At 36.4% G+C, this 13538-nt stretch overlaps 1 protein-coding gene across 2 annotated transcripts in view; it reads left to right on the top strand.

Annotated features, from left to right (window-relative positions):
* The window catches only part of REV1 (REV1 DNA directed polymerase), a 55607-nt gene that overhangs the window by 38861 nt on the left and 3208 nt on the right, over positions 1 to 13538 (top strand). For both annotated transcript variants that reach the window (XM_066545232.1, XM_066545231.1), the window contains exons 14-20: positions 798 to 970; positions 3659 to 3761; positions 5320 to 5476; positions 5857 to 6059; positions 7852 to 8085; positions 12105 to 12213; positions 13253 to 13464. In XM_066545232.1, the coding sequence (XP_066401329.1) occupies positions 798 to 970; positions 3659 to 3761; positions 5320 to 5476; positions 5857 to 6059; positions 7852 to 8085; positions 12105 to 12213; positions 13253 to 13464 (1191 nt within the window). The remainder of the gene's footprint in view (positions 1 to 797; positions 971 to 3658; positions 3762 to 5319; positions 5477 to 5856; positions 6060 to 7851; positions 8086 to 12104; positions 12214 to 13252; positions 13465 to 13538) is intronic.

Here is a 13538-nt window from a genome sequence, read left to right as displayed (position 1 = left end):
GAGGAGAGACTGCAAAAGTATTGGACTGAAAAGAAGCTTGCACAAAATTAGCTGGCTATTCTGCATTCATTATACAAGTCTGGTACAGAAAAAGAGAACTGCAGTAGGTTTATCAGCACCTAGCATTCTCTTTCATTTAAATGCTGATTATTCAAAGATGCCACTGCCTGAAACTATCACCAGCTGCTCCTGTGCAAAATTTCTATTGGATTTTTTTTGCAATTACTTTTTGTCTGCGGGGGGAGTGTTATTAACAAAATTGTATTTAAAAGTAACTCAGCACTTGAGTGTTTATAGAAATGATAGGGAAAAAAAGGAGTTTGAGAGAAGTTTGACAGTGTTGTGTAGTCCAGACCTTTGCTCAAAGCAGGGGAAGCTAATAAATCAGATCAGTTGCTCAGCACTTTATCCAGTCTGGCATCAGAAATCTCCAAGAATGAAGTCTGCAAACTTCCCTGAGCAACATGTTCCACTGCTTGACTTTCCTCATGGTGAAAAAGATTTTAAATCCTGTGCTCTTCATGTTCTAGGTTTGTGCTTAGACTTGCAATTCTGTGTTGGGGTTTCTACATACATTTTTAAAAGACTTCTTTCAACATTAGGACAGGAATCTACCATTTTGCCTAAATTAAGTGACCTACAGTGAAAACAAACCACTTGAAGTTAAATGAGACAATTACTTGTGAGTCAGCTTGCTCTTTTCAGTTTGAACAATCTGGATTTTATTAACCCTTAAAGATTTACTTTCAATATTTGAAAAGTAGTAATTATCTAAACAGGTTGTTTTTCCCCTTCAGCCTAAGGAAGCAGAAGCTTTCCTTCTGAGCCTCTCAGAAGAAATCCAGCGTAGACTTGAAGCTGCTGGTATGAAGGGTAAACGATTGACCCTTAAAATTATGGTCAGAAAGGCTGGAGCACCAGTAGAGCCTGCAAAGTATGGAGGTCATGGAATCTGTGATAATATTGCCAGGTAAGTACTAGGCATGAGCACACTTCTGCAGGATCTAAAATTTATAGGAAGACAAGACAGAAATTTCCAAGTGCCTGGTACTTCTTTGTCTATGTATAAAACTTGCACCAAAATAAGTAGAGTATTATTATCAAAACTCTTCTGTGTTTGGGTTGTACATTTGATTTGTACATTTGTGGTGGTTATTAGTAATACATATATGCTTATGTATTGTTGGTGTACCTTTCTCCAGCTTGCTCAGTATTGGAGATGAGGGTTCTCTTAGAGTATTTGAAGAAGACATATTTATGTCCTGCACTGTGACACACATGTAGCAGCATTGATTTCTTTCAGTAACCAGCCTCCTGTTACTTTGTTACTCCAATTCTTTGTTCCTTATTGATAAACTGGATGATGTTGACTAAATATTTTTTAATCTGAATAATATTTATGTACTTGCATGCTAAAAACACAGGGATATAATCTTCAGGCATATATTCTTCAGGCATACACTTCTTTATCAAAGCAGTTGTTCTTCAGTACAGGATGATCCTGGCTTTTGAAAGACTAGAGGTCTTTCTACTTTTCCTTCCATCTCAGGTGGTTGTAACAGACTAATCCCTCCTGAACTGGAGGGTTATTTGGTGGGTGTTGCTGGTAACAGAAGAGGTGGTGGAGTTCACAGATGACAGAATATGCTGAGTTGGAAGGGACCTGCAGGGATCATCAATTCCAGGTGCTGGCCTTGCATAGCACCACCCACATGCCCAGGAGTTCTTTCAGTGGGTTAGAGTTCAGTAGTAGACTTGCATGCATGGAGCCTGTCATGCTTGTGATCTTGTTACACAGAATTCAGCTGTAATAAAAGCTGAAACAACAAAATTCATCTTTAACTGTAAGAAGCTCATCACTTTCTAGAATTGGTATATATACCAAGAAAATCCCTCAGTCTATGCTTTTGTCTTCTGGCTATCCTGAATTCTTTGACCTGAAGATTTATTCTTAACAGCCTAAGAACATATTTTAGTATTGAGTGTGCATTGAGATAGAGCCATATTCCTCCCATATTTTAACTATTGCCAGAGTGCTTTTTCGTGAACATATCAGTGCTTTGGGCCCCTTTTCTGTGATCAGGCATACTAATGTACACATGCCCTGAAATTTCCCTAATTCATGAAGTCTTCAGTAAGGTCGGGGGGCACCCAAGAATGGAAAATTGTTCACACGTTGCTGAAGCAGTTCAGATGCCAGGATTTTGTTTGGTGGTGTGGCTTCTGGCTTTCCAGTGACCTTGTCAACCCCAGTCAATCCAAGTTATGCTGTAGATGGTGTATTTCTGTCTTTGTTAGAGCATTTCTGTTCAGGCCAGTAAAAAGCTTCTTAGCAGTGGAAGGGTAAACTCCAAAAGTTGAATCCAAGCAAATGGATTAGAATCTCAGTGTGGTGTTCCCCCAAGTGACCAGTTTCTCTCTTTGGTTTAAGATTTTCTCTGTAGCTATAGCTCACAAGTCATTTCTTGCTCCTTTACCTCACAGCTGAATGGCTTGCTATGCTTTCTCATCCTACAGGTCAAGATCCCCTAGGATGATAACCATAGTACTGCAAAGGATTCAGACTTGCAGACACACTTAAAATCAAACTCAGCTTTTGAGATTAAATGGTATTTTTACTGCATCTCTGAAACCCAGTCATGATCATTCAGCACAGACCTTTTTAAAATATTTTTCTGAAATGTTGTGTACCTTTAGTGACATTGATCTCCTTTTTCTTAAGAATACTAACATGTAAAGCTTAAGGAGATCTTCATATTGTTCACAGTCTGAGCACTTGGCTGTTCATGGTGGTTTCTGACAGATTCAAAAGCAGAGTAACACCATCCAAGTGTTTAGTAAGTTGTCAGGATGGCACCCTGTCAAAACACCAAATTTCATTTTCATTTTCATTTCACCCACTCTTATCAGAGCTAAAACGGTGTCAGTTTTTTCAGCAAGAAGACTTTACATCAATCACATGCATCTGATGAGCCACTTGGAATTTTGTCAAAGGTTAGGCCATTGGAGAATCCAGAGCTATCCAAGCACTGCTGCTGCCCTGCCATACTCTCAAGTGGTAATCTGTAAAACTCACAGCCAGATTGTTTTGTGAGTCTTGTTGCAAAAAAATTGCCCATAGTTTAAGATAATTTGGAATGTTTTTTAAGCTTAATTGCCATTAATTTGAATTCCTTGTTGCATATAATCCACATGCCTACATCTGCTTCCCCTCTGAGTTCCTTTTGAAACTCTTGCTGTAGACAATTGACAACTGAAATAATATTGAGCAAACTCTCTGTGAACCAAGCTTGAGTGGCTTGAGTGAAAGGCAAAAATGCAGGAGTGTGTTTTTGTGCAAACTGTAATCTTCTTGTGAACCTTTTTGTCTGGCTTCAATAGGTTACACGTGTGTGTGTGTGTGTATATATATATATATATATATGTGTGCACTGAGAATGTTCAGTTAATAAGTATTCTGCTTTTCTTTTTCTGTAGATCCTGCTTCAACTACCTTTAAAAAGAAACCACTGAACAAATAAAAAGTGTTCAGTTTCTATATGCCAAGAAATTATAATCTGTCTCTCTTTCAGGTCTTCTCTGGAACAAATATAGAATTTTTGTCTTCAGGATTTGTGAAATAATTTCCTTTTTAACCACACTTGTTTATTCTTTTTAGGACTGTGACTCTAGACCATGCAACAGACAGTGCAAAAGTAATTGGGAAGGAAACTCTGAACATGTTTCACACAATGAAACTGAACATATCCGATATGCGAGGGGTGAGTGAGTTAATGGGAAAACTGAAATTCATTCTCTTTATCAACCTATTTTTGTCTTTTGTGGATTTTCAGTTCCCCATGGTAGATGATAACCAAACTGATTCAAAAGTGTAGGTAGTACAAAGCTTATGCATATTAGTGCATGCAATTGTATTATGTTTCATAACCTTTGAAAAACATGGTTACAAATGTAATAAATGTAAAAAAAAATAATTTTTTTTGTGGTATAAATTAATGCACAACTTAAAACATCCTGAGATGATGAAGTAAGACTGTATCTTCTACAGTTCTATCAGCATGTGTAAGTTTTATTTTGTCTTAGAATTTTCTGTAAACTTTTGCCATACATTAATTGTTTAACTAATATAAACTAATATATAACTGTTTGTAATGCCAATCAAAGATAGAGATAAAAGGAGCTTTTGTTCTAGACTGCAAGTCTTAGAGCAAGAAAAGTTACCAGCCCATGTTTTTGGCCTTTGTTTGAAGGTGGTTTTCTGGCTCTTTTGATTCGTGGCTCATTTTAGAACTCCTGCTCATCTCAGTGGTTTTGTCATAGCAGTGTGACCCCACGATGCTGCTATTTTGACATCAGCCATTTGTTACAATAGAACACAGAGGATTTCTAAAACAAATCTGCATTAATTCATCATGTGGATATAGAAGTAGGCTTTTGATTCACAATGTTGCCTTGCAAAGTCAGCTCCCTGGCTTGGAGTTGAGGAAATATTTAATTTAAATGTCATATCCCATTACTGCAACTAAGGAAGTGTTTATAAACAAAATCTTTACTATGTAATTATAGAAGCAAACCTGATGGAAATACATACAGTAGCTCCTTCATGCTTTTTGAGTTCCATATACAACTTTTTCTAAGTGTCAGGTTTTCTTCTTTAAAATTACGGAGGATTGACAATAAACTCATACACTGCACCAGTGCATTCTTATTAGTCATGTTTTGAACCACGACTGATTTGGTATTTGAAAGTTAAATGAAAATCTAGGATGTCTTGAAAAATTAGGAACACCTCATCTAAAAAATACTACTTCTACCAAAGTACTTTCATCCATTGAGACTTTGCAAAAACAGTGTTTACAAGTGAAACAAAAGGATTTTTCTCATTTGTAGACTGAAGTGATGCATTTAGTATAGATTGTCCTTGCAGAAAAGCATTGCTGTGTAGCCAGATTTAATACTAACCACATTCTTGTCAGTATTTCTGTATTTGTTAATGTCTAAGAAATTTCATAAAAAACACATTGCTTCATGATCCTGTTGACAGCACTTTTTTATATCAGAAAAGTTAAGATGGTAGTAGCTTTGTAATTTCTTAGTTGTTGGATTATGGTGGGTAATCCTGGGATTTGTTTGGGATGTTTTTAGTGGCTGTTTATATGTATTTCAATATATTTTTATTTGTCCTCCCCCCACCCCCCATCCACAACAGGCAGTAAATTCCAAAGAGAGGAATTTTATTATGATATAATTACATATTTTAAAATTAATTTTCTTTATTTCAAACTTCATTAAATGAATGCATTTATGTTTTGGATTTAGGTTGGAATTCAGGTACAGCAGCTAGTTCCCATCAGTAAAACAACTTCAGCTCTCTCAACAGTACAATCTGGACATTTACCTGGTGGATCACATTCAGTTATTGATCTTTTCCATGTTCAGAAAGCAAAAAAGCACTCAGAAGAAGAACCTAAGGAAGGTCAGTAAGCTTTGTACTTGGCATGTGTGATAGTGATCAGTTCTGAAGGACCCTCACATAGATCACGTTTTGGAATACTTATTCAGTATTATACCAGTGTAAATTATGCAACATAAAATTTCTGAGAGTGGGGTTTGCTGCTGCAAATGAAAATGCTACTAATAAAATTTTGTATAGGCTTAGTCCAATTAGGGGGTTTTTTTTATGTTTTTTAGTTAATAGCAATAGAGGATACTTTGAAATAAAAAGTGTTATGATGGTGCTATATATTGTGTAAACTCTTCAAATAATGCTAGAAAATACCTTTTACTATGTCTTGAATCTTCAGAGTATTTTTAACTATTAGATGATCACTCTGTATTTTGTTTCCATATGTACAGTATTTGTGGCTGCTATGGACCTTGAAATATCTTCTAATTCAAGAACTTGCACTTTCCTTCCATCTCGTGGTACCAATGTCACTCCTGGTCTCAATTCTAATGCCAACAACACTGAGTCTGCTGTCAAGTGGAATGGTGTGCATTCTCCTATCAGTGTAAAATCCAGGCTCAATTTGAGTATTGAGGTTCCATCTGCTTCCCAGGTAAACCTGAGAATATGAAACATCTGCAGGATAGTGTAATAACTCAGGATTGTCTGTCTTATTTGGACAGACCTAAAAGGAGCTCTTTTTAAATAAAAAGAGTTCTAGTAAAGTATAGTGCACAGTAAGTAACTCTTATTGATGCAAAACTATTTTGCCTTAATAAATAATCATGAAGTTAGGATGCACACTTAACATTTGTGCAGGATACCACTATATAAATGAGAGGAGAACAATCTTTATTTAAGTAGAATATTTCTGTGGGATTTGGGGATTTTTTTGGGGTGTGTTTTAACAGAGGGACAGCCTTCATTATTTCTGCCCCACATGCTGTTCAACTAGACTCTGTTAGAAGGGTCTGCTATGAAACAGCTGCACAGACTTCTGCAGGTATTTTAGATACAAGCAGACTTACTTGCTCTTCTGTAAAAATCTGTCATTTAAATGTCTGTCATTTAAATCTGTAAAAGCATTTCTGTAGTTTTTTAGCAGCTTTCTCAAATATTTACCCATTTTAAGAAGCAAATTATGCTTTTGGCAGGAAATGTGTTCCTATAATGCAATATCCAAGCCAGCTCAGGATCTAAAAGTAACTTGACTGAACAAATGAGAAGCTCTGTACATTCAAATGCTGCCATAGGAGGAATATGTATAGGCAAGTGAAAAATGCACTAGCTGTTCAGCAAAGTTCCTACTTTGGTGGCCTTATGGCACAATATCTTTATTTCTGCTTTTAACCATATTATAATATGGAATGTAATAAAAAATTCAGGGCTGGGAAGGAGTGGTAAGAGTTAGTGCCACACTGCTGTTTGTATACTGTACTAGGAGAGTAACAGCAATCCTGGGGATTTTACACCCAGGATTCCCAGGAAGTTATTATAGAGTTACATATGCAGCAAATTTGGAATGAGTGAATACAAACAGAGCATGGAAGAGTTACTGAAGTGATTAACAATACAGACAGCTTTCATTAAAACCTCTCAGTTACCAAGCCATGTAGATTTTCATAGATATTTGTGGTTCTTCTCTGTAAATCCATAATTTCCCAATTTTCTTCTTAAAGGTGAAAGATAAACTGTTCTAACACAGCTATGAAGTCTTACTCAGCAGAACTTAGAGGCAAACATTTGCATTTCTCTACATGGTTTAATTCAAGTTTTACTTGGGAGAATAGTGTTGGTGTAAATCTGCTTGTCAGCTGTATTCATTCAGTCACTTGTGCAGCTGCCATTGTACACAGCAGCTCCTGGACACTGAGGGGCTGGCTCAGTTGTTTCAAGTGAATAACTGATAGCAAGTAAAAGCTTATTTCATCATCCAGCTCTGGCAAGTCTGACAGTATGCAAGCATACATAATACCAGTAAAGTAAATCAGTGACATGCACCCTAGAACTGTATAAAGAAATAAATTAATTGCTTACTGTTGTGCTGGTCACCAGTTTAGTATTCATATCAACCTGTTGCCTGTATAATTTGAACTCAGAATTCAGGCTACTTTGTCATTAGGTAGCTGTAGAGGAAACCCTCCCTATGGTTTTTGGTAAGAAGACTGATCCTTGTGAAAAGATAAAACTGAGCATTCCTATTTACTGAGCTGCTTAGTCTGAAATGATATTTTACTGCTGCAGAGTGTAACTCTCAGGTTCCTAAGGATGTTTGCATACACAGGGTAATATGTAGCAGGTTTTGTAAAATTCAGGAACTGTATAACTGAACTGTATAACTTCTGACTAAAATAGCTCTGTTACCTATTCCTTAGAAAAATCTAATAGCTTTTATGTCCTTGTAGCTAGATAAGTCTGTGCTAGAAGCTCTGCCACCTGATCTGCGAGAGCAAGTAGAGCAAATATGCACCATTCAGCAAGGAGAGAGTTATGGAGAGAGCAAAAAAGAGCCAATAAATGGATGCAACACTGCACTTCTGTCACAACCAGTTGGAACTGTGCTTTTACAAATACCAGAGCTCCAAGAACCAAATACCAATATGGGAATCAATGTAATAGCCTTGCCAGCTTTCTCACAGGTAGGATGTTTGCGTGGCATCAATAAACAATTACTTTGCATTTATAGGAAGTTAGAAGCTCTTTCTTGAGACAGCATTAACTGGAACCTGTGACTTCCCACAATCAATCCTTCATGGTCCTTTAATGTCTTTTAAAAGTCTGGTTTTAAATGTTACATCATGTGCCAGAAACGTTGTATGGTAATATTTATTGAAGATTATAGTCATCAGTCTGCCTATGTTTTTGCTGTTGTTTAATGTCAAGTCCCCCCCATATATCATCTGCTTTGCAATGCAGTCTGTAAATAGCTTTTATTCTATATTGCAGCTGAGTTACACTGAACCATAAGTTTTGAAGCAGTCCTGAAATCTGCTTAGCTAAGTCACAGGAGGCTCTGTTTAAGTGTGTGTTCTGATGGGGTAAAGCCAGCCTCTGCTAGCTTCTTCTGCAGATGTGTTTGTTTGTGTCCCATTCCTGAGAGAAGGGCAGTCATGGCTAAAGGTTGTGCATTTCTCCATAGTTTTTAAATACATAGCATGTCCAGGATGAGAAAAGAACGAAGATGTTTGTCAGAATAGGAACCTGAAAGGACAGCAGGAAACAGTAAGGATGCTTCTAATGTTAGTCTGCTCTTCAGTCCAAGAAGCTGCTGAAAAAATGTAGTTGAAAAATTAAAAAAATAAAAAAATAAAAAAATCAAAGATTGGGTTACCCAGAGAGACACTATCTTGCATTGCACCATTTAAAATGGAGCAGTGCTTTTATTTTTCTGTTTCATTGCACCTTTGCTGTTCTCACATGAAGTAATACCACTTAATCACATTTATAGAGATTTGTTGCTGTTTCTAATGCATAATGTTGCTTAGCTGACATAAAAAAAAAGAGAAAATAATGTAGAAATTCCACTAAACCGTTAATGCATAATTGCTATTTTAAAAAATGTGTAGTCTATTCTTTTACTAAAATTTCCTCACTTTGATTCAAGTTCATTAGTTCAGAAACAGTTGTGTCAGTTTTTATTCCTGAACTGCAAAGTTTGGTTCCCCCTGTGGATTAGTGTGCAAATAATATCTGAGTTCTCTCTGCCCCAGCTGTTTTAAATTTTGTAGCTACATCTGTCCATAAGCAAGATGTGTGTTAAATTAGGCTGTGCCATGAAGTGCACCCCTCCACACTTGCCTTGCCACTCAGTACTGTTTTGCAGAGGAAATGGTAACTGCATATGGCTTTCTAGAAAAATTCCCTTTAGTTTGTTTATGCTTTATCTGTCTAATAATTAGGTAGTTGAAAATTGATTGTTATTTTTTAAAACAGCATTGCTTTTTGAAGTTTTCTTAAAAGGACTTAGTTTGAACTAGATTTTGCACTGTTTTTTCTGTCTCTATCTACTTATGTATTTTGTGACCCAGTTATTTGATCCAAAAATGCAACTTAGTAGAGCAGCCTTTTTGTTTGAAAATGTAGTTCAAGAAGAATTGAGTACTTCCTATTTATTTGTCAAGGATATCCATACTATCTATTTGAGTGACTTAGACTCATACTCAATTTTTTTTTCTGAAAGCCATTCAGCTTTCTTTATTGGCAGAAAGAGGACTAATATTAATAATTTTCATTTTCTGAGTTAGGTCCAAGTTTAATACCTAGAATAGTATGGTTGAAAAGCTTCCTGTAGGCTTGGTGGGAAAAAAAAGGCTAAACCCAGTTCATTAATTCAGGAGGATTTTTTTCTGTGTTAAAATCAAACATGAACTTAATTCAAAAATACCATCTTACTCTAAATATAGTTTGACACATTTTTTCTCTTAAAGTCTTTGTGGTAGTGTATATGCTGTGACTGCACACAAGCATTTAAATCTACTTTGTGGCCCATGAAGCAGTGAAATCAGTAGTGATAGGTTTTGTGTATAGAAATACTGCCAACCACCCCAGAATGAGTACTTTATCTACATCAGATGTAGATTATGCCCTGCCATCTTTTTATAGCTTAGTAAGGTTTGTTTTTCAGATCTTCATTCCTTTTCTGAGCTGAGTTTTGTGATCAGGTGCAAAGCTAATTGGCTGACAGTGGTTTATTCATTATAAAACATGTGGAAAATTTCCTTTGTTAGGTAAAGTTCTCCTGTGAAAGGAATCCAGATAGGTTGCATTCTTTTCCATCAGTTGCTGAAGTAATCTTAAAATTTAGAATAGCTGTATATCTCTGTAGCCTGGATCCTGCAGAAGTGTAGAATGCAAAACATAAAGATTACAGATGCCTAGAAATGAATGACATTTGTAATAATGGTGTTAATTAGTGGTGGCAAGTTTTCATTTAATCCTTACAGTGTCTTCACGTGGTACAGATTCCTCCTAAGGAAATTGATATAAAAGCACATCAGAAATACTGATAACTGTGTGCTGAGGTCACCCATAACTCTGTAAAACCAAGGTTTGTGAAAGCATGCAGATACCTGTATGACAATGTTAGGACATTGTACAATCAGTTACCTAAAACTCCAGTTATATTGGACAATTCATGTGAATTCAACTGGTGGCTCCTTTAATTGAATTTTTCCATGTTACACTCTGAGAGAGCAGTGATGGGGGAATAACAAAAATGCATCCAGTTCATGTACTGCATTATTTCTGCATTAATTAAGTGGTGTACACAAAAAACAGTGTCAATTCAGAGCATTCCAAATCCTTGACTCTTGAATGCTTTTCCAGAGAGCACTAAACTTTTTTTAAAAGTTTTATGAAGTAAAATTTGTGTTTAAAAAGATAACTTACACCTGTGATGTAATTGAGTGCATTCCTCTATAGTGCTTTGTTCTGCACAATGTATATGGTAATTGAGGTCAGAGCTGTTCCTGTCTCCTCCTTCAATTAGTGCATATTCTGTGGTGAAAATTTTGTGTTACTCATGGAGTTCTGAAAAAGGACCAAACTTGTTTTAAATTGATGAATTCTAACCTGTAAGAGCACATTGATGTTTATGATCTATATTATTTAGACATCATGTGTGTGAATAGCACAGTGTGCCTCCCTGTCATAGCATACATGTTTTGGTTTAAAAAAAAAAGAAATCTCTATTGAAAATAAGAGATAAATTTTAATACCTTTGCAGATTGACATGTAATAAATACAGTATCTCCGATAATGATAGAAATTGCATTGTACTCTTAGAAAAGTAATTGTAGTTTTGACCAATTTTTTGTTGTTTCTGCTCATCTCTGAATTCTACCAGTAAAATGAAGGGCACTCTCCCACTGACAGATTTAATCCACTAAATGATAGCTTTGCTTTGAATTAGATTTTGAAGATTATGAGCTGAAAACACTGTTTAGTTCTAATGGGAAGCTCCATATACAAGATGAGTCTGTCATTGATGTGCTACTTCAGACAATGAGAAAAAGTAACTGATAATACAAGAAATTTTATTTTGTCCACATGAGTTCCTCTTGCAATTGGCATCAAATTATTTCCTGTCTAGAATCCAAGTCCCTGGACAGTTGCAATGGACTGTGCTCTTATCAGTCAAGCAAGTGGTGGACAACTGTGGGAGAAAGAGATTAAACCCTTTTGTGCTAGTTCAAAATATGACATAGCTGGACTTGGCTTTTCTTGTCCTTAAAGAACTGAGACCATTTCCAAGAATATTCTGAGTTATATAGCAGCTTGCAGGAAATAGAAGTATCAAAAGAAAAGGATGAGCAAAAATCTGGTGGTCACAATGTTTGTGTTTTGTAATTTGAAGGGATCTGGGTTAGGCTTAATCCTGCTCTTAACACAGCTGTACTGGCTATCAGTAGATGAGTAAAGATGGTTAGTGCTTTGTATGCTCATAATAGTAAATTTAATAAATAGAGTAATATTAAATGTACATTTTGTTGTTTTTACAAAGAAAATGTGCAATGTATTTTACAGTAGTTCAGCTATATCTCCTCTATTTTTGTTTGGTATGAAATATAAATGCCTTTCTCGTGTGATGGACCTAGAAAGAAGCAAATGGTGCTGCTCACTGCTAAAATAATCAAATGAATATTTTGTTACTGTTCAGGTGGACCCTGAGGTTTTTTCTGCACTACCTGCTGAGTTGCAAGCAGAGCTGAAAGATGCATATGATCAAAGGCAGAAGCAATCAGAGCAGCAGCCTGCTAACACTTTAGGTGAGAATGTGTAGTTGTGCAGTAGTTTTCTGGTGTAGGGGTTGTTTGCTATCTGAACAGCTATGCAGCCCTAAGTAACAAACTGGAAAATATAACCAAAGCTTCTCTGAAGATGCTGTGTTCAACTGAATTTCCATATTTATTTTTGACAGACTCTCAGTTACAACCAGCTGTGATTTCAGTTTGCAAACAGGTGCCCAGCTTTACTCAAATGGGTAATTAATTCAATTCATGGGGGCTGTGGTGCTAAGCTTCCCCACATCCATATGTTTGGCAAATGGAATCCAAACTAGATGTGTCATGTGATTTAAAGTTTTGCACTTTCTTCAGTTAGTTAAACTCTTTTCAGGGAGCATTCTCATGGTTCCCTGAAACCCATAGCACTGGCAGGGTTTTGGGGCAGCTAGAGAAAGATATACTGCATCTCACTGGGTGTCTCAGTCAGCTGGGTTTACTCTGAGCTGATCATCCAGGTCTCATTTTATAATCAGTAGAAAGAAATAAGACTAATTCCCTGTGAACATGCTTTGTCATAAAAATAGATTGTAAATGTTATTGGCTTGATTGCCAGTTAAACACTGCACTGTAATTATAATCACACCCTGATTTCACAGCCAGTGGACTAATGCAGATAAGTTAGAATGATGGAATGAGAGAAAGATTTCCTTCATAAACTGTGATAAAAGCATTGTGGGAGCTTTACACTGCTGGCTTGCTGCTAACACTGGTGGTACAGTGCTCTGACTGAGGTGAGGCAGTTTGTCCAGTAGAATCAGATTTCACCAGCTGCTTAATGTGAGCATTCAAGTACTGAAATGCTCACATTAAAAAGCTTATGAATAGCTGAGTGTCCTCTGTACACTGAAAGTCTAACAGTGCTTTGCAGATTTGAAATGGTGTGTACCTTAAAGTTGCTTTATCTAGGCTGTGTTTTCTCAAGTGATCATTACGTTTTTGTGGGAGATACAGAGTCCCCCTTTCACTAGAAAGGTACTAAATTTTAAATGTATCAACCATTGAATATTCCTGTGTTTTTCAGTGTCAAAAAATCCTTTCCTACACCTGAAGCATACAACTATGAAAAATAAGAAAAAAATACGGGAAAAAAATGCAGTCAATCCTGTGAAAAAGGTTCAGAGTCCTTTGAAAAACAAACTTATTGGTAGTCCTGCAAAAACCATGCCACCTACATCTGGAAGCCCACAGAAGCTAATAGATGGCTTCTTGAAACAAGAAGGAACAGCTGCTCAGGTACTTCTAACACAAACAGCTTTTGGTAAAGCTGTGTCTGCTTCTTTACACTGAGTTCAGTAGCTATTTTTCTT

This window comes from Molothrus aeneus, chromosome 2 (genome assembly GCF_037042795.1).
Source record: "Molothrus aeneus isolate 106 chromosome 2, BPBGC_Maene_1.0, whole genome shotgun sequence".
In the NCBI taxonomy this organism is placed as follows: Eukaryota; Metazoa; Chordata; class Aves; order Passeriformes; family Icteridae; genus Molothrus; species Molothrus aeneus.
The sequence above is the reverse complement of the archived record's forward strand: the minus strand, read 5'-3'. Positions and strand labels throughout refer to the sequence as shown.